Raw genomic sequence first — 21288 nt, 5'->3', positions numbered from 1 at the left:
GTCTTGAGCCCAGTATACAAGTGCAATTATGAAAAAAGCATGGCAGTGCCTCTACTTCCTTAGAAGTTTGTGAAGATTCAGCATGACATCTAAAACTTTGATGAAGATGTGCGATGGAGAATATGCTGACTGGCTGCATCACAACCTATACAGAAACAACAATGCCCTTGAATGGAATATCCTGCAAAACGTAGTGTATAGGTAAAGCTCTCCCCACCATCGAGAACATCAGAATCAGAATCAGGTTTAGTATCACCGGCATGTGACTTGAAATTTGTTAACTTAGCAGCAGCAGTTCAAAGCAATACATAATCTAGCAGAGAGAGAGAGAAAAAAATAAAACATAATAAATAACAAGTAAATCAATTACATATACTGAATAGATTATTTAAAAAAGTGTGCAAAAACAGAAATACTGTATATTAAAAAAGTAAGGTACTGTCCAAAGCTTCAAAGTCCATTTAGGAATCCGATGGCAGAGGGGAAGAAGCTGCTCCTGAATCGCTGAGTGTGTGCCTTCAAGCTTCTGTACCTCCTACCTGATGGGAACAGTGAGAAAAGGGCATGCCTCGGGTGCTGGAGGTCCTTAATAATGGGCGCTGCTTCTCTGAGACACCGCTCCCTAAAGATGTTCTGGATACTTTGTAGGCTAGTGCTCAAGATGGAGCTGACTAGATTTACAACCTTCTGCAGCTTCCTTCGGTCCTGTGCAGTAGCCCTTCCATACCAGACAGTGATACAGCCTGTCAGAATGCTCTCCACGGTCAACTATAGAAGTTCTGAGTGTAGTTGTTTCACTTCAAACTTCAAACTCGCTTCCAACTCCTAATAAAGTACAGTTGCTGTCTTGCCTTCTTTATGACTACTTTGATATGCTGTGTTGTCACAGGAAAGCAGTATTGATTATTAAAGATTACCACCACCCAGGTCACGCTCTCTTCTCGCTGCTGCCATCAGGAATAAGGTACAGGAGCCTCATGATACACACCACCAAATTCAGGATCAGTTATTACTTCTCAACCATCAGGTTCTTGCTCCATCACTGAACTGTTCCCAAAACCTACGGACTCACTTTCAAAGATTCTTCATCTCATGTTCTCGATATTTATAGCTTATTGATGTATTATTATTTGCAGAGTTTAATGTTTTTGCACACCGGTTGTCTGACCTATTGGTGTAATTGTTCATTGATCTTATTATGGTTACTGGATTTATTGAGTATGCCCGCAAGGGAATGAATCTCAGGGTTGTATATGGTGACATATATGTACTTTGTTAATGAATTTACTTTGAACATGTGGGCAGTGCAACATTGGAACTGCATGATAGAGAGACTTCTGCGTAGAATACTCCAAAAGACTTTGACAGAAGGCAAAACATAGTTTCTGATTAAAGTTGGAAAGCATTTTGAACAGTTTTCCAAAGTTGCTGATAGTAAGAAGTGAAAAAATTAATACTGAATTTACAAGAATGAAAATGTAAATCTGAAGTTAAGTAACAGCACAAAATACCTGGAAATAATTAGCACAAAGTAAAATTGCTTTTAAAAAATTATCTTTCTTTCCCCTTCAGCTTCCAATCTGCTGGCTCAGCAAATCCATTCGAAGTAAGTGGACCTCTAGGACTTGTGGGACTGAGTTGTAGGATCCGAATGACAATTCCCCAAAAAGTTCCAGCACAACTAGTCTTCACAAGTAATTCAATGATGCAGCATAGTAACAGGTGTGGTGCCACATCTAACTGAGTCTTTTGGGGACGCAGTGTGTATGAATGCATGTAACCCTGAGACTTCTACATGAATGAGAATGTCAGCCACTGCAGCAAGATTCTTTCCTAGAAATCAGACACTTGCAGTTGATTATTGCTTAGGCAATGGAAGGAGAAAATAATGAAAAAAAAACAAAAGCAACATCTTATTTTTCTGTATTCCAGTAAGTTTATAATTTCAAAGGAAATGCTAGTCAATTATGAATCTTTTCTGTATCTGGAGAGTGCTTAAAATATTTTAAGAATTTGACACGTGAGATTGTTTTTTTTTTGTAAAGTAATACAAATGTCAATATACTTTCAAGCACAAGAGACTCTTCAAATGCTGAAGATTCAGAACACCACACAGAAAATGCTGGAGGAACTCAGCAACTCAAGGCAGTATCTATGGAGAGTCAGTGTTTTGGGCCACGGTCTTGCATCAGGACTCATTGAGGCTCTCAGCTCAAAACATCAATTGTCCTCCCTATAGGTTCTGCTTGACCCTCTGAGCTCCTCCAGCACTTTGTGTGTGATACTTTCAAGCTCTGTATTTTCTTGATAAATATCCATTGCTGTCAGCTTGGCATTAACTACTTTCAATAAACAACATTTTTGGTAGTTCAATCCAAGTCTTCCCAAGGTTACAAATGCCTGACTTGTATACAGCCCGTACATACAAATGAGCATTTGGGATACCGATGGGATGGATTTGCAGACTGCTGTGGGGCTTCAGTCATCTTCTGCTCCCTGAGGCCTTGGTTTATGGCCAGAACTGGCGTGTTATTAACAGTTCTCAGGAATGGGAGGGTCTTTATTTCCTCAGATGGGAAAAAAAATTCAGCATGGTCCATTAACAACTTTTATTGATGCACCTACAAAGCATATCAGCGTGGTATGGGAACTGCTCTGCCTGTCACTGCAAGAAACGTTAGTGTTGTGGACACAGGACACAGCTCAGCACATCATGGGAATCTGCCTCCCATCTATGGATACTGATTATGCTGGCTGCTTCACTGAGACAGCAAGAAATATAGCTCAAGACCCCACCCACCTCAGACATTCTCTCTTCTCCCCATTCCAGGGCAGAAGATAATAAAGCCAGAAATCATACCCCACCAGGCTCAAGAACAGCTCCTATCTCACTGTTATGAAACACTTGAACAGACATCCTGTTCGATAAAATGGACTCTACCTTGCTATGACCTTGTACTTTATCGTTTACCTGCACTGCACATTTTTTTGGTAGCACTTATATTTTATTCTGCATTGTTATTGCTTTACCTTATTCTAGATCAATGTACTATGGAATGATTTGATCTGTATAAGACAAATCTGCATGCAAGACAAGCTTTTCATTGTATCTTGGTACATGTAGCAATAATAAACTAATACCTGTCTTTAACATCACAGTGACAAGTGTTTGTGGACATTCCTTTGGCATTAACTCCAAGTCAAATTAAATTTATGACCAAAGTACATATATGGCATTTTCTTACAGGTATTTATAGGTTGTTGCTGGTTGAGGTGGTCAGAGAGGTAATCAAGTGTAACATTACAGGCAACAGCAGAGAATTTGGCAGATATGTGAACTAGCTGGAGAAATCTGACCAGTCTCAGCCATTGTAGTTATACATGGAATGACCAGAATTCTCCCTGAGAGCCAACGGTTTCTTCTTGGCCCCAGGGAGGACATGAAGCAAAACAATAAAGCCTTGTATGGAAAAAAAAGGCAACATTGTTGCTGGCAGCAGGGATAGAGACGTAAGAGATATCTGGTGAGCCGAGCAATGCCACTTTCTATCGAAGAGGACGTTTAACTCAGAGTCTTCAGTGATCATTGAGAGCTATGAGTTTGGCAAGTGCAAAGAGGTTTCAGCAGGAATGGTCAATACATGCTCAGCCTTAGAGTACAGTTAAAGAGGTTTTATTTAAACACTTTTCTAGGTAACACAATGCACTAGCATTTGTATTGTGGAGCACTTTGATGAGAGAATTCAGACAAATTGATTTGATGTTTAGGGAGTGTGCAGGATGGTCATGGTGGAGGTGATGTTTAACAATGTGAGGTAGGCTGTAATTATGGAGCAGGTTCATGAGAGACAGAGAGGTAATGGTTGTCAGTCATTTTATGTCCATAACATTATGATATACCTATAATCACAGAAGTTGAGGGTGGTGAGAATTCCTTGGCTTTTAGGACCCAAAGGATGAGAAAGATAAATATAGCTACGATGATCCTGGAGAAGTAATCTACAGGATGCTGCAAGTTCACTGGACAGTCACAAACATTACAACACCTTCATGACCATGAAGACAGAATGCTGCATCTGTTGCATGATAAGGTATGAGCTGTTGTTCAGTATGACTCCATTGGTAAGCTACAGGCCTGTTCTAGGGCTCTTCAATGGTGAAGTCTTTGTGATTCTCAAGGAAGTCCTCTGCATTGTCTAATGCAAGGACAAGAACATGAAATGGAAATTTCTTAATATCTTGAGTGCTTCATATAGAGGCAAGATCTGATTTGGAATTGGAAGTCATTGATAATGTTGTCTTGTCATCTCTACCAAGTGTAATGTTCAAGGTTCAAGGCCTAGTTTAGCAATAAATAGGCCTTCCTGAGGAATTGGTTTCTAATCATGGTTCACACTTTACTACTTTCCAGTGTCTGATAGGGAGTCTGAATGTTCTGTACTCATGGCAAAAGAAAGAAGGCAACAGTTATTGTAAGTGAGTACAAAGTCATCTATTAAACATCAGCTCGAATCAATTTGTTTTTCCATGTTACTTTTTATAGTCAACTGCAATGCAAAATACACTACAGACACAACACACTTATTATAATCTGGCTTTCCCATTTAGTCTGTTAGGTTTTCCCATTCATATCTAGTCTCTGAATGATACAGAATCTAATAGTATTGAACAGGGCATTGTCCAGATCATTGAAAGAGACTTTTTGACAGATCTGGGCTTGGTCAATGCCAGTTATAACTCCACAATAAGATATTCTTGGAATGAGAAGCTGAAGGGTGGTTGGAAGCCAACATGAGTGACCTTCAAGCCACCTAACTTGTAAGGAAAACCAGAGCAAAAGAAGAAACAAAGATGTGGCAAAATATACTGTACAAGGTGTAAATACTACAAGAGTACACCAACAAACATGAGGTATGTGCATTGGTTTAATGGAGCCAGAATGTAACAGTAGAAATCCTGTCAGTTGTGACTTAATGATCACCATGAAGAACGCTTACTGTGCCATTGCATTTCTGAATGGACAATAAACTCATGAAAACTAACTCAATTCTTTTTCTCTCATTTTCTGTTCACACTTAATAAGTAGCACAAAAAGAGAGGAACACACAGAGATATGTACTTCTTACTGGATTTTATAGATTTTATTATGTATTTCAATGTACTGCTGCCACAAAACAACAGATTTTGCAATATATGCTGGTGATATTAAACCTGATTCTGTTTCTAAAGATGAATGCAGATGTCAGTTCATATTAATCAATATACAAGTAGCTGCTGATAAGTAAAATGTGGGGTAGGTTATCCTGTACTCCAATTGCACTATTACTTTTATAATGTAACCATTAAAGGGGTATAGAGGCACCATAGACCCCAAGATCAAGTCAGCAACACACAGACAATGGATGCTGCATTCCAACAGAATGAAGGGTGTCTAAAAAAGACATTTCAGGGTTGATGATGACTACCTCGTGGATATGACCTCAGATTAAGAAAACACAAAGACTGATGCAATTTAAAAACACAAAATACTCTGCAGATGCTGGGGTCAAAGCATCTAATTTATACAATTTATACAGAGATACAATACAAAGATACAATTTATAGTTGATGACTGTGTATTGATATGTAAGCCTTTAATTTTGTGTTTAATACTTGTAATTGAATTGTTACTGTGGATAGATGTACATAATGATGATTTGCATGCTATTTTTAAGGAAGCAATGTAGTACATGTGATTGTGAATGTACTTTCGTAATGTGAGGTATGAATTTTGATAAGCTTTGCTGCATCAGACTGCTGTAGGATGAGTATAAATTCTTTCAATAATAAAGTATCTTTTTGGTACCTCTATCCAATGCAAAAGGCTTTTGGCATTTAATCTGTAAGGTTTCCACAGAGGTCCTGTACGATTTCTGAATGATGCAAAATCCAATAATATTGGACAAGGCACTGACAGAAGTCATTGAGAGGTACTTACTGAAGACAGTTCAATGCTAATTAAGATGCAACTATGCTTGAAGAGGCAAATTATCAGGATGGGTTTCAGCAGATTTTTGCCAAAAGTAGTTTAGACAATGAATTCAAATATAACATGATAAGCAGAGGAAATGTTTTAAAAGTGCATTGAATGAAGCTGTGTAGCATTGGCATAAATCATTAGGAGATTCTTACAGCTGACTGAACTATGAGTGAGTATTATATCACAGAAGGGACAACTTTGAAATGTAGCATATTCTACATAACATTATAACAATAACTGACAGAGAGAATTTGTTTGCACACAGCATAGGAAGGTATAGACCAGCCAGAAAACATACAGTACTGTGCAAATCTTTTAGACACATATATATAGCTAGGGTGCCTAATATTTTGCACAACACTGTATTTGTCAACATGGAATGGAGAGTGGGTTTGTAAATGTGACAGGAGCAAAATATGTTGGCAATGGTGAGAGTGGAGAGCTGCAGGACGGGTATGGGACTGGTGGCAGAGAAGGAGTGCCAGGATGGGGTGTGGCACAGTTTCAGACAAACCCAGCTCTGAGATACCAGGCAAGTTCATTTGATTCCAAACAATTGGCTAACTGATCATTATAGAATGTGTCTCTGGTGCTTCCCATTCCTTCCCCTTTCCATTCCACTTTCCCAAACATGATTCCTCTCACCCTGCCCCTTCCCACTCTCAGTCCACAATAGAGATCTATATCAGGATTAGGTCACTCACATCTGTCATGAAATTTGTTTTTTTTTTGCAGTAATACAGTGCAATACATAAAATTATTACAGCACAGTGCAAATGTCTTAGGCACACTATATGTGTGCGAGACTTTTGCACAGCACTGTACCTTCAAATGAATTCATAGAAAACTAACTCAACAAACCATCTTCACGCTTTGAAAAACTACTGACAGTCATTTGGGCACAAGTCAGATGCTGCAGATTGCAGATAATGGGAACACCAGCTACCAGAGTATGAATTCACAATCAGAATCAGGTTTAGTATCACCAACATATGTCGTGAAATTTGTTAACTTAGCAGCAGCAGTACAATGCAATACATGATAAAATAAAATCAATTCCAGTAAGTATATATCTATATATATATATATGTATATTAAATAGTTAAAATAAAAATATGTAAAAACAGAAATAATTTTTAAAAAGTGAGGTAGTGTTCATGGGTTGAGTGTCCATTTAGGAATCCGATGACAGAGGGGAAGAAGCTGTTCCTGAATCACTGTATGTCTATCTTCAGGATTCTGTAGCTACTTCCTGATGTTAACATTGAGAAGAGGGCATGTCCTGAGTGATGGGGCCCTTAATGATGAATGCTGCCTTTCTGAGGATACCTTGGACACTATGGAGGATAGTATCCAAGATGAAACTGACTTGATTTACAACTTCCTGTAGCTTCTTTTGATTCTGTGCAGTAGCACCCGCCCCCATACTAGACAATGATGCAACCTGTCAGAATGCCCTACACTGTAAATCTGTAGAAGGTTTTGAGTGTTTTAGGTGGCAAAGCAAATCTCCTCAAACTCTTAATGAAATGTAGCTACTGTCTTGCCTTCTTTATAGCTGCATTGATATGTTGGGACCAGGTTAGATCCTCAGAGATCTTGACACCGAGGAACTTGAAATTGCTCACTCTCTCTACTCCTGATCCCTCCATGAGGATTGGTTCATGTTCCCTCATCCTACCCTTCCTGAAGTCCACAATCTGTTCTTTGGTCTTACTGATATTGAATGCAAGATTTTGCTGCAACGCCACTCTGGTATATCTGGTATATCTTGCTCCTGTATGTCCTCTCGTCTCCATTTGAGATTCTGCCAACAATGGGTAAGTCATCAGGCAATTTATGGATGCCATTTGAACTATACCATATAGTCATGGGTACAGAGAGAGTAGAGCAGTGGGCTAAGTACACATCTCTGAGGTGCACCAGTGTTGATCGTCAGCGAGGAGGAGATATTATTACTAATCCACACAGATTGTGCCCTTCCGGTTAGGAAGTAGAAGATTCAGTTGCAGAGCGAGTTACAGAGGCCCAGTCTCTGTAGCTTTTTGATCAGGACTGTGAGAATGATGGTGTTAAGTGCTGAGCTACAGTCAAAGAACAGCATCCTGCCATAAGTGTTTGTATTTTCTAGGCGACCTAAGGCCATGTGAAGAGCCAATGAGATTGCATCTGCCGTTGACCCTATTGTGGCAATAGGCAAATTGCAGTGGGTCCAGGTCCTTGTTGAGGCAGGAGCTCATTGTAGCCACGACCAAACTCAAAGATTTCATCACCATAGATACAAGTCACAATAATCATCGAGTCATATAGCTTAAAAAGGCCTTTGGTCCAGCCCAACCATGCTAACTGTGTGAACTAGTGAGATAGTCCTACATATCTGCCTTTGGCCTAAAGCCAACTAAAGCTGTCCTATCCGTCTACTTACTCAGATGGCTTTCAAACATTGCTAATATTCCTACCTCAACCACTATTTCTAGAAGACCATTACAAACCAGCTGCCAGAAATAGGTTGGCATGGTAGCATAGTAGATAGCACAACGCTTTACAGTACAGATGACCCAGCTTCAATTCAGACCGCTGGGAATTGTTTATCCATTCTTCCTATGACTGCGTAGGTTTCTTCCAGGTGCTCCAGTTTCTTCCCACTGTCCAAAGATGTACCGGTTGGTAGATAATTGGTCATTGTAAATTATCCTGTGATTAGGCTAGGATTAAAAATCAGGTGATTGCTGGGTGGCTTGGCTTGCTATTCCACACTGTATCCCAGTAAGCAAAAAAAAAAAAAATGCACACACGAGGAGTCTGCAGATGCTGGAAATCCAAGCAACACACACAAAATGCTGGTGGAACGCAGCAGGCCAGGCAGCATCTATAGGGAGAAGTGCTGTCGACGTTTCAGGCTTTGTGTGAACAAGTTCCCCCTGATTTTCCCTTTCAAGATAAACCAATGCCCTCATGTTTAGTACCTCCTCTCTGAGTACACCCTGTCCATGCTTGTCATGACCTTATGTACCTCTATCAGATCATCCCTCAATCTCCTACATAAAGTTGGAAACCATGCACCCTCTCTTTGCAACCCAGGCTCTCAAGTCTAGGTAACACTGAAGACAAGTTGCCTATTCCCATTTGCTTACAATCACAGACCAATTTTACTTTTATATAACATCTTTCAGGAATTCCAGTGCTTTATTGTCAGTTACATGAAATTTATAACTGAAAACATCTTTTAACCTAACCACTAGGGATACTGCTTGCTGAAAGAAAGAAAAATTATGTTTAGTACCATTGTTTTGACTATTTATTGTCAGAATCAAGAATATTAAGTTTAGGATTGGGTGTAAAGTAGTCAAGAGTTGGGCAATCATGTTTGGGATTGGGTGTAAATTGGTCAAAGGTCATGGTCAGAGATAGAGTTAAGGTTCAAGTCTGAAACCAGCAGAATAATTACATTCACACAGTTTACATTTTCTCTTCTCCTTTCTTTACTTGAGCTATGACATCTTTTTTTTTTCCACACTGTTTCCATTGGTTTTTGTCCAGTTACAATTACCATAAGGTTATGCAGGAATTAAATTTAGACTTAGCACATGCGCCAGATCCGACAGATGTTTATCTGAAAGTTCATGCTGTAGGCCATTTTCAGATGAATATTGAGGGTTATGTGTTATTTTAGAGAATTATGTATTAAAGTTTGTTTTGGGGTTAAGAATTGTTTTTGCATCGGTGGTTCATTTTAAGATGGAATATTGAAGATATTTTCTGTTATTTAGGGTAGATAGTTTGGCGATGGGCATTGTTTAATTAACGGGGAGCTTTAGGATTGCAGGCTCTCTTAGTGTTGGTAGTTTTATTAACATTTGGGATTGTTTTAGGTTCGCAGGATACTTCAAACACACTTCAGGGTTTGTTTTATGGTTGGAGATGCCATGGCATTCTGTTTCAATGGCAATAGAAATACAGGCACGTGTTCTGGTGATTCTGTTGCAGATGTAATTTTGTTTCTCTCTGTAGATGCTCCCTTGATTGTGTGCATAAGCTTGGCATGCACTAGAGTTGTGATCAATAATGTAGAAGTTGCACTTAAGACCATGTGGTTAGGCTAGGATTTCTGGAGGTACTCAATCGGAAATAAGCAACCCACAAGTTATAGATCTAATCATGTATTTTCCATTTTTATGAATACACTAGAAATTGTCGTTACTGGTTTTCCTCTGATGGTAGTATTGCAAGTGCTATGATTGTTGAGGGATGTGCAGTCAACAGGACTGAGCAAACTTGATACAAGCCCTTAATAGCAATTTAACTTGTAGCAGGGCATGGTGACACACCACCTGGAAAATTGTGTACAGGTCTGGTCTCCGTATCTAAGAAAGAATTTACTTGCAGTGGAGTTGAGATTCACCAGACTGATTCCTGAGACGGAGAGTTTTTCCTGTGAGGTGGATTTAATTGGATTGAGTTTATATTTTCTTCCACTTGAAAGAATAAGAGTTGACATCATTGAAACATACTAACTTCTTACATGGTTTAACAAGCTAGAGGGCGGGATGATGTTTATATGGTCTAGCATGTCAAGAATTAGGAGTCATGGTCTCAAATAAGGATGTTAGTTAGCTTCGATTTAGGACCTAGATGAGAAGTATATTCTTCGGCAACAGGTGATGAATATTTTCAAGACACTGTACTAGCACAGTCATGGAGAATAATCAAGATAGAGAATGAAAGATTTTTAGAAATTAGTCGAATAAAAGAAAAGGGAATGAGGGCAGGAGATGGGTGCTGAGGAAAAATATCAGCATTAAAGTAACAATAGAGATTTTAATCAAATGGCAATTCAGATGTAAAGGACTGATCGGCCTATTTGAGCCTCTATTTTTTATGAATGTTTTTGCACTTTCAACCTGAAACATACTTCTCTCCATTAACCACCGTCTATCTGGTGTCGAGGTATAATTGTTTCCAGCACGATCGACACAGTCTATTGTCTGATCTCCATAAATGATACGAAACACTTGACAGATTAGAGCACAATATTCTTCAGCTGAATCCTGAATTTAAAAAAAACACAAATAGCGATGATTAATCTCAGAGTGCATCTGCGGAAAGTGCTGATAAAACATCATTACTGGTGTGACAAGAAGTGCTCACTCTGCTGTCCACTGCAAGTATCACAAGGTTGCAGTACGTTTCCGAACTGGGCACAGCTTCCTGTGTATCAAGCAGAGCTCCAGTTGTTTGCCTCCGCTCCAGACTGCCACTAGCAGCAACAGCAGCCACCCCAAGACCTAGCAGGAGATACATAATTATAACATTCATGTAACCAAGTCTAAATTATGGACTTTTCCATAATATGAAAACATTAAAGGGTTGACAAAATTCAAGAGCAATTTCAAAAGAAAACCTGGTGGATCAAATTGAAGAACACTTGAGAAGCAATTTGCTGTTTTTAATATTCATTGGAAAAGATAAAAGCTCAGTTGTGTGTATTGCTCAACAGTTCCACAACAATGTATGAGATAGTGTCATCAAATATTATAGGAAAGCTCAGTAATTTATTAATGTCATTTTAACCTTGAGAATGGTTACATCCATGGAACATCTTGCAGTCATTTGTTTTATCTACTGCAGCTGCAGGGGACGTTTAAAGCTTCTTCCAGCAAGTTAATTTTACACTCAGATACCAAGTACCAGAGTGCAGAGCAAATGATTAAATAATGTGAGTTGAATTGGACAGATGGTATCGTGAGTGATTTGAGCTGAAATGTTGTTGAATTTTAAGTTTCATATTACATGTGGTTCAGCTTGCTTCATAAACATTAGTACAAAAAACTTATTAATCTAAATTAAACACCCAAATTAACTGAAGGCATGTCTACGTGATTCAGACCATATTAATTAACATTATATTTAAATTTACGTAACACTATTTAACTTTATGAATAAGGAAGAAACTAAATTGAATGTTGATATAGAGATCTAGCAGATAAATATTTTTGCTTGTTAACAATTCCTTTTTGTCTAGCCACTAGACTTTGGAGGTATAGAAGTTTGGATGTTACAAGTATTTACTAGATGCAAGATTTTCAAAGCAAATTAGAAATCAAGGGGACCACTGTTTATGAAGATCAAGCACACTGCAGAAGCTGTAAGTCTGAAATAAAAACAGAAAATGCCGGAAGCACTTAGCACATCAGTGGAAAGGTAAAGAGAGTTAACATTTCAAATCAGAAGAATTTCTTGTGGTATGGAATATTCTTCATTTTGGGGATCCAATATTATGACCAATATATGGTGAGAAAACCCCACCAAAATGCTGAGTAAATTTTGGCTCCACTGCTGGCCCTCAGCTGCATCTTCAGAGAAGACCAATCTAATTGCCTCAGAATGGCATATTATTCTTAGATTATCATCCTGTTGGTACCTACCGGCAAATTTGTATTATGATACTTGAGTTACAATTGCCAAAATTCTTTGAGTCATAGGATCATTAAGATGGAGGCTATTCTTCCCATCAGCAATGAGTTCCAGTTAATTTCACATGGAGAATAATCCTTTCCTTAGGACTTAAAAGTTGCCGACTAAACTATGATAATACCAGTCTCTTGTGAGGAGAAAGATTCTGACCATGGAATTAATCACTTCAGGCATGCATAATTTCTGAACTTCAGTAGGCGTACCTGACACCGATACTTGAAAGTTTTCTAGGATTATCTCAGTTTTGTTATTGTGTAAAGCTAAATGAGTTAGAATTCTCACACTGAATATATTTAAATGAATAAACATACCTGTTTTGAGAATGAGTAGATGCAATGCATCATCCCTGACATATGATACAGCAGCAATCTCATGAGTTGGGATTCTCAGGATCAGCTCTTCATTATCCCTCCAGGTCAAGAGCAGACAGCGTGCAGACAAACTCAGAATGGTGTCCTGTTCTGAGGTTGTTTGCAAAGGCAGTTGTTTTTGTTGCTGTAAAAAGGATTCTGAATATTTCAATTATTCTTCGTAATTTTCATCCTCTTGCTGTATACACTTTTTTTATAAACCCTCTTTACACCTAAAGACAAAATACTTTGAGCTGATGAATAAACTGTTTTGTAAAACAGAACTGATAGAAATTCATTTGAAATAAATATGGGCAATTTCTGTACATTGCAGGTTGACCAATGATTTTTGGGCTTCCTTGGTCCCTGAGCTGTGCCAGATTAACGTTTCTGCCGGATTAAAAGAAGCCATGCAATAATAATGGCAAAAGTAGGAGCTTAAAAAGGATTATTAATTAAACACAAATTAAATGTAAATTTATTACTTACTGTGCTTACAAAGAATGTTGCTTCTTAGTTATCTTTTTAAACACTTCATCCAGGCAAAGCTGTTTCATGTACTTTTATCTCTCCCTGTGCAATTTTTCTTGCATCAAATAAAAATTCATTAGCTTTCGTTCCATCACGAAGGTATGTTTCTCTATCCCCTTGAAGTTACCTAACAACTCAATTAACATGTCAATAATAAATCTTACAGTTTCATCTGTTTCATTATCATCTCTGCCATTTTCATCACTTGCAGTGTTTTTAATCAGCATTCAGATCACTGTCTGCAATTTTCGAGTCCGTAAGGTGATGCACAACAGGTGATTCATCGTCAACTATCATCCACTCATGTAGATTTTCTTCATTAAGACTACTTGCTATATCTTTGAATACAGGTCCTGTAACACTTTTTGCATACGTAAGCAAATCATGAACAACTGCTTTCTCCTTTGAATCATGAAGTCCTGTAAACTCATCGTCAAGCTTTTCTTCAGGCACATTATCAAACATCAAGGCAGGCCGCAAATTATGCCAGCCATTCTTTAGCGCTGAAGATTCTACCTTCTCCCATCCTCAAGCAGCGAACCAAAGAAAGTCCTTTGTGTTAACTTCTTTAATAAACGTCTGTACAGAATTGCCAGCATTCACCTCATCTAACAGACATTTTATGAAAAGTAAGCAATACTTGGCCTTTAGAGAATGCAGTATTCCTTGGTCTTGGGGTCAGATAAGTGATGTCCAGTTTGATGGTAAATACACGGTAAAAACATTATTCTTACCCAGGAATTCAGCTTTAGGGTGAGCTGAACAGTTATCCAAAATAAAAAGAACTTTCCAATCTTCAGATAGCACAAAATATTTTTCAAATCATTCTAAGATAATATCAGTGGTAATTATGACATTTTTATTTGCATGGTATGTTACTGGGTAAATTTTAATACCTTTCAAGGCCCTAAGGCTTTTAATTTTTCCAATCATCAGTGGTTTACATCTGTGAGTACCTGCTGCATTGGAGCACCTTAAAATGATAGCTCTGTCCTTAGATTTTTTGAACCCTGTGAGATCTTCTTTGTTTTCTGTTGCTAATGTTTTCCTCAGTATGTGTTACTAGTATAATGCAGTTTCATCTCCATTGTACACCTGCTCAGGATTGAAGCTTTCATCAGCTGTGAGCTTTGAAAATCTGTCCATGTTCTCAGCAGCATCTTCATGGTGTGCAAGCTGTTTTTTCCACACACTTTATACATGGAAGTTCCACAGTGCTTCTTAACCCTTTGAAGCCATCCTTCACTGTAGTTGCACCCATGTTCTAATTTAAGTTCTTTATGGAACAACTTAGCTTGGTTCATTATCATATTGCCTGACTAATCAACTCCATCAGTCTCATGCTGGTTAAACTATTCAATCATCACTTGATCATGCTGAGTGCTCTTACCAACTTTCATAGTTTTTCTAATACTCACATTCTTTAGCGAAACACTGCTTGGATAGAATTGCAAATTTTTTCTCTCTTTGGTGCTTTACATCAAACATAGTTGATGAACCAATGCCATATAAGTCACACAGCTCACACACAGAAACATCTTGGTCCAGTTCTTGCAACATTTCAACTTTCTCTTGAAATGTTTACATTTGACACTACCACTGGTACTTGCACTTATCTTAGAAGCCATAGCTAGGGTTAAATTTACATAAAACAAGCAAAAAATAAGCACAAGGTGTTGGGGCTAACAACAACAAGTGCAATGTAAATAAAAAAATAGTGTGCTTTGGTCAAAATGAGTCTCATCACAGGTGGCGCTGGGTGTGATACACACATAGGCCAAACCATCGGTTTCCGGAAACTGATGGACAACCTTACATTACCAAAATTCCAGTATTAGCTATTTATTTTTGAATTAATGAAACTAACTGTATTTTTCTTTGGAAAAATATATATCAAATTATGCATACCTTCAAAAGGACTCTTCTTAGACATCAAAACTAATGTGAACATTAGACATGTTGAATCTTGAAATTAATCTAAATCCACTGATAAGATCTGGCTTTCTTCCATTAATTATATTATCAAGATACAAGAACATTATAATTTTTGAATCATTTCTGTTTAAAAGCTTAGTGCTTATTAACATAAAAACATGAACATCTAATTATACAATTTACTTGCCTGGCAAAAGTTCTTAATAAATTATGAGTATTCAATAATTTGAACTATAATCTTGGCTGACACTTCAATACAATACCTCATTATCTTGAAATCATAACCTTTTCTGAGATATTGAAGTTAATGCCCTGTCTGCTCTCTTTGCTGACAAAAGAAGACTTCAAGGTTCTATTTGAAGCAGAGGATAGGAATTCCACTATTTTACTGCTCATTATGCCACTGGTGTTTAGGGTAGCAATGAAAGACCTCTATGTCTGGCAGTGTTCAGTGCTTCCTTCATCATGTCAGTAGCTTCCTCGGTTTTCACTGCTGTGGTCACGCAAATCTTGGATGGAGACTCAGGAATACCAGCGCACACAGAGGTAGAAGAATTCTTCATTGCGGTTTCTGTAACAACTTTGTTTCACCAGTCAGAGTTGTTAGCCCTGAGCTAAACCCCTAAACCTAGAGGACTGGTGGACCACTCCTAGTCTAGTCCCTACCAAGAGTTAAAGCATAAAGCCCTGACCCCTGCCAACATAACTCTGCAGATCACTGAGGCACACAAGCCTCCAAACCAGAACAAGTTGTGGTCCTCTTGGAGGTCCCACAATCTTAGTAAGTATTAATCTATTAAGTAACATGACAAGTACAATTTACTTGGTCATTTTGCAGTTTATGAGACATTGCTGGGTCTGACGTACAATTGTGCACAATTAATATTTATTTAATTCGTTTTATTCTCTGGTAGTCATCCCTTACCCTTGCTGTGTCCAAAAGCTGCAGTATTTCAGCTCTGCTTGCTGGATTTAAAGAGCATGATACCCAAGTTAAGTGGCCTAAAAACTGAAGAAAAAAAAATACATCTTTAAGGATGAAGTTAGGTCATAGTGAACAGATTACTGAGTTTCATAAGTAGCTAATCAAAAGCTCTTAGTTTAGAGAACCGACTGGCATTATGATTGAATAATAAATTAAATCTTTTCCCATAGCAACATCAGTTCAAGGGTGATCAGATTAATGAAGTGAAACCAGCCTCTGCCTACAACAGAGCTTTTTTATACAACTAAGTGGAATTATAAAGGACAGTCCCAATTAAGATTGACATTTGATGGTAAAGGGTTGAGTATACAAACCAAGCTTACACTTCATGTAATAGTTTAACACAGGGATACAGGGGAGGGGCATGGAAGGTTTACATACAAGGCTGATCATACAGGCAATTATAACATCTTTGGATTGTACTTGCATCACGTTGAAGTTAATTAGAATCACAGTTGTGCATTTGACCAGTTAAATTGTCAACAGTATCAATGTCTTTATCATATTTAATGGTGAATATTCTTAATAGTGAGGGAAGGGAAATTAAATATGGAACATGCAACTAAAGAATTCTGTTGGTAACACAAGTAGATATTTAAACTTAATGGGTAATTATCTTAGCTAAAGTATCAGTTGAATGGACAATACACATACATTTTATTGATCTGTGATTAATGTACCATGAAATAATTTCTAGTTTAGTGTCCACAACTCTATATTCTCTTCATTAACTGGAGCCAAGTGTTTTAAAAAAATAATGTATACTTCGTGTCCTTGAGTTAGTACAGTCCATGTATTGGAAATGTGCCCTTGTAGAATTCACAAATCACAACTCAAAATGTTTAAGAGATGGAATAAACATTTGTTCTTATGGAATTTATGTGAGCAAAAAATAGCTAAGTAACCCTAAACTGTGAAAGAAGTAACACATTTTGTCAATTTTTGTTGAGATTTTGTGACAGTTTTATCGGCAGTGCGCAGGTGTATTGTGGGTTTGACAAATTCTGTTGAACCTACATTCAAGAGGACATTACAAATGCTATATACTGTGTCAATTAACAAATTCTTGAACCTGGAATACTTGTCAAAAACTAACAAAGCATGAATTCTATTTTCATATTCTCTATGATACATGTTTAATGGAAGTATCCACGGATAAGAAAATAAATCCATAGTTCTTGATATGATTGCTTCCAGATGAGTATCTCAGCAAAGTTCTATGTGGCATGCTGTTTGGAACAATAATAGCCATTGTTTAGTATGGATGATTTTTGAAAACAAAATGCCATTTCAGACACTACATCCCCACAGGTAGGTTTAATTGTCCTGGGTGCATTATTGCTGAGGACATTAATCTTGAGCACCCAGAAATATGTGAACAGGCAGATACTAAATTCTAGTAGTGTGTGGTATGGTGGCACAGCTGTTGGTGTTGCTGCCTTGATTCAGTCTGGAATACATTATTAACCTCTCGAGTTTGTGAGTTTCCTCTGGGTCTCACATTCCAATTAAATCACGTTAGGTTAATTGTTGACTGTCATTTATATCTAAGAATAGGCTAAATGCAAAAAGAATCAAAGTGAGGTGGTAGAGGCAAGGCAATTAGAAATTGCGGAATGGAGCAAATATTATTGTTCTTCTGGAAGGAGGCAGAGACGTGACGGGCTGCACCATCTCCTTCTGTGTCATTACAAGGTACAGCATATGAATCATTCTGCATGCAAGACTGATTAGATGCCACTGTTATTTGGGAACTCAATGTTCTGACTCATGTACTTATGATAATTACAATGAATTGAACAAATGACCTCAACAGTTCACTTTACGTGCAAAAAAATCTCACATCTTGTATTAAAGAATTACTTTAACTATACTGAATGATGGCTATCACAGGCATTTCTCAACTGTGGATGTGATTTACAAAACTTAACAGACAAATACCCCATTAACCACTGAAGTAGTAAAATGCTTTTGAAGTATTACAAGTTATCACAAACCCAGTAACAGGAAATTCTCAATTAAATTCTTCTTAATGCTTCACATCTACTTTCTTTTGTGCATATTCTGTTTCAGATCACAACTCTTGCTTTTGTTCCCCATGGGTTCTAGGCCTTACATTTTTCTTCGTCAATCTTTCGAAGCTTAGTCATCATCACCACAGACATTCCCTCTCTAGATGCTTTCCTGTGCACAAGTTCAGCCATCATGGCTTTTAGCCTCTGTTATTTATCAATATCTCCATACCCAATGTAACATGCTTGGTATCTTCAAACTAGTTCCATGCAGCAAAACATTTCCCCCTCATCATCCATCTTACTCAGGTTAAACAGCTTAACAGCTCCAGAAACAGCAGTGGGGTGGAGGTACTACCCACTTTTTGTTATTCCTGCACTTATTTAGTCTTTTCTACCACAACAACACTGACACATAATCTGAGATTTATGTAGCTTTTCACCACTGTGATGGTATTGGGTTTGCTGGCCTAGAAGTTCTAAACACAAAGAAAGATTTTAAGCCTTATCTGATATAAATAACTATGGGTACCCAAACTATGGGAGGTTACATTGTAACTATCCAATCTTCAAAAGCTAGTTCACTTCCTTGTTTATCCTGTACAGTGAGTTTAGCTGCCAATTCCCATTATTTGAGTGGTGCCCCCCCCCCACAAGGAAGAGATACTTCCAGCTAACAAAATAGTTTAAAACACAATTTATTTTCAGTGATATATGGTTGAATCCAAACAACATTATTAAAACTTTTAAAATTTAGAGGATTTCTATCTTATAAAAGACTTCCAAATTACAAATGATTTCTAAAACACAAAGGATTTCAAAAGCACAGGTGCATTTCCTATAAGCTATAAAGACATACCCATGAATTCCTCACAGAAATTGAAGGCAGAGGAATGAATTTTAGTTCACCCCGTGTTTCTGTAATTTTTCTTGAAGTTTCTGGACCATTCCTAAAAAGCTTGGAATGCTCCCTACATTTATTCCGTTTCTCTATCACTAGGGCGACTTTACACACACATCTTATTTTTCAGACATCTTTTAACAAAAATGGTCTAAAAGCTTCTAGAAACGGAGATCCCAGCTTCCCAGAATTAATGCTGTGAAGTTGACTCTCGAGTATACAAACCTTCCAACAATTAATAGATCAGCTATTTGATATACTAAGTGATAATACCAATCTAGTCTGCAAGCTTTCTTGAATTAAATAATTTAGCTGGCTTTCTCTAATTTGATACAAGTCAAAATGAATAACTTGCTGTCTTACAATGCATCTCTTGAGCATTAAGCTCACATGCAGTGGGCCAGCAAATTTGCTCCATAGACAGTGTTTGCAAAACTGTTGTTTTAACTTCAACTGATTACAGCTTGCCTTTTACATTAACAACTGAAGACTGGCTTCCATTCACGTCACGAAATCAAACAGAAAATACTAATTGGAAGTTTAAAGTACTCAAAAATAACACATTGATCTTTACAAGTGTCAGCTGCAGTGTGTATAGAAAGCTGAGCTTGGCAAAAAAGAAGATCAGGGTAGTGAATATCCCTTACACCCTCTGTCTTGCGTCGTGAAGCTTCTTCACATGGATATCACTCTTGAGATCAGACACCTGCCAAGACTCCTCTTGGAAGCAAACTGTCATACCATCAACTGTTCCAGTGCTAGAAGAGGTCTTCTTGATCTGATGCTCAAAGAATTCATTCAGTACCTCCCAGTGTAAGGATTTCTGTGTGATTTTCTCTTTAGAGTATTTGGTTCCTTAATCTCAGCTGCACACATTTCTCAAATCTCAAAGGATTGTTACCTATAATGGTAACAATCATAGGACAGTAAGTAGTCATAACAGTACTAGAACAATGAAATTCCATCATACCATTAACCAGAATCTGAAAATCAGAATGCTAATGCATTGCGGTTTGACTCAATGGAGTTAAATTTAATGTGACATAGAATCATGAAATAATACCTAACTTTGTTTTCTTTTTAAGCCCATTCTGTCAAAGTCTCTATTCCCTGTCAATTTAATTAACATTTACTATAATGTAAAAGTAATTGTAAACAATTAGAAAGCAATGTTAGCAATTGGGAAATGAGGTAAGTGGTGATTCCATGCAATATATTCCCCACATAAATATAAATAATTATATATCAATCCCACTGTTATTTATGCATGCTAGGTAGAGCAGGTTTAATTTTGTACATTGCGAAACCTTTCAATTTCTCATGTGACTGATTCTAATGAAGCAAAATTAAGTACTATAGTGCAGGACCTGCTGATGATAAATATTCAACGGTTGTTGATTTAAAAAAAACTGTTCTTGAAATTGTGAGTTTATTTTGCATATGCTTTGGACCACTGTGATTGCTGGACTCAAAAACCAATGTGCAGTTGCAACCATTACAGGACTCAAAGTGTATGTGTGTAAATGGAGTTGATGGACAAGAGTATATGTTCAGCATAATCATATATATATACATAAACTAAATGGGCAGTGTCTATTCTCTTATGTCTACATCAGCAAGCACATACACATGGGAAGTTCCACTTCCACTCAGAGGCTTAGTCATTTTAAGTACATGTCAGAGGAATGGCCTAAAGAGCATGGTGTTTATGGAAAATGTATTAAAGAAAAGTTGAGGGAAACATTAAGGCAATGTTGTTAAATTAGTATCTTAGGATTACTGCTATTTTCATTAATAAATAATGTTTTGCCACAGTGGATTCTCCAGCACTTTTATCAGTGTTGAGTTTACCTTTGGGCTAAATAAAGAAAATGTTCGCTACTTTTATTATTGAAGACCCATCCATTAAAATGTATGTAGGTAACTATATGCAAAATAAAAACTTAGAACTGGAGAGTTGCATTTTAGAAAATACAGAGATCAATAAATAAAATCTTTCATATAGCTGCCTTAACCCTGGTTAACATATTCGGACTGATGATTTGGTAGTTTTATGACACTTGACTAATTTGGGGGGAAAG

General features: G+C 37.5%; 1 protein-coding gene across 2 annotated transcripts in view; it reads right to left on the bottom strand.

Annotated features, from left to right (window-relative positions):
• ccm2l (CCM2 like scaffold protein) overlaps nucleotides 1-21288 on the bottom strand; it is a 64797-nt gene that overhangs the window by 19439 nt on the left and 24070 nt on the right. For both annotated transcript variants that reach the window (XM_059980669.1, XM_059980670.1), the window contains 4 exons: nucleotides 16235-16318; nucleotides 12805-12988; nucleotides 11168-11304; nucleotides 10932-11067 (listed from right to left, as the gene is read on the bottom strand). In XM_059980669.1, coding sequence (XP_059836652.1) covers nucleotides 10932-11067; nucleotides 11168-11304; nucleotides 12805-12988; nucleotides 16235-16318 — 541 coding nt within the window. The remainder of the gene's footprint in view (nucleotides 1-10931; nucleotides 11068-11167; nucleotides 11305-12804; nucleotides 12989-16234; nucleotides 16319-21288) is intronic.

This window comes from Hypanus sabinus, chromosome 9 (genome assembly GCF_030144855.1).
Source record: "Hypanus sabinus isolate sHypSab1 chromosome 9, sHypSab1.hap1, whole genome shotgun sequence".
Lineage (NCBI taxonomy): Eukaryota > Metazoa > Chordata > Chondrichthyes > Myliobatiformes > Dasyatidae > Hypanus > Hypanus sabinus.
This window is presented reverse-complemented; position numbering and strand designations above follow the sequence as displayed.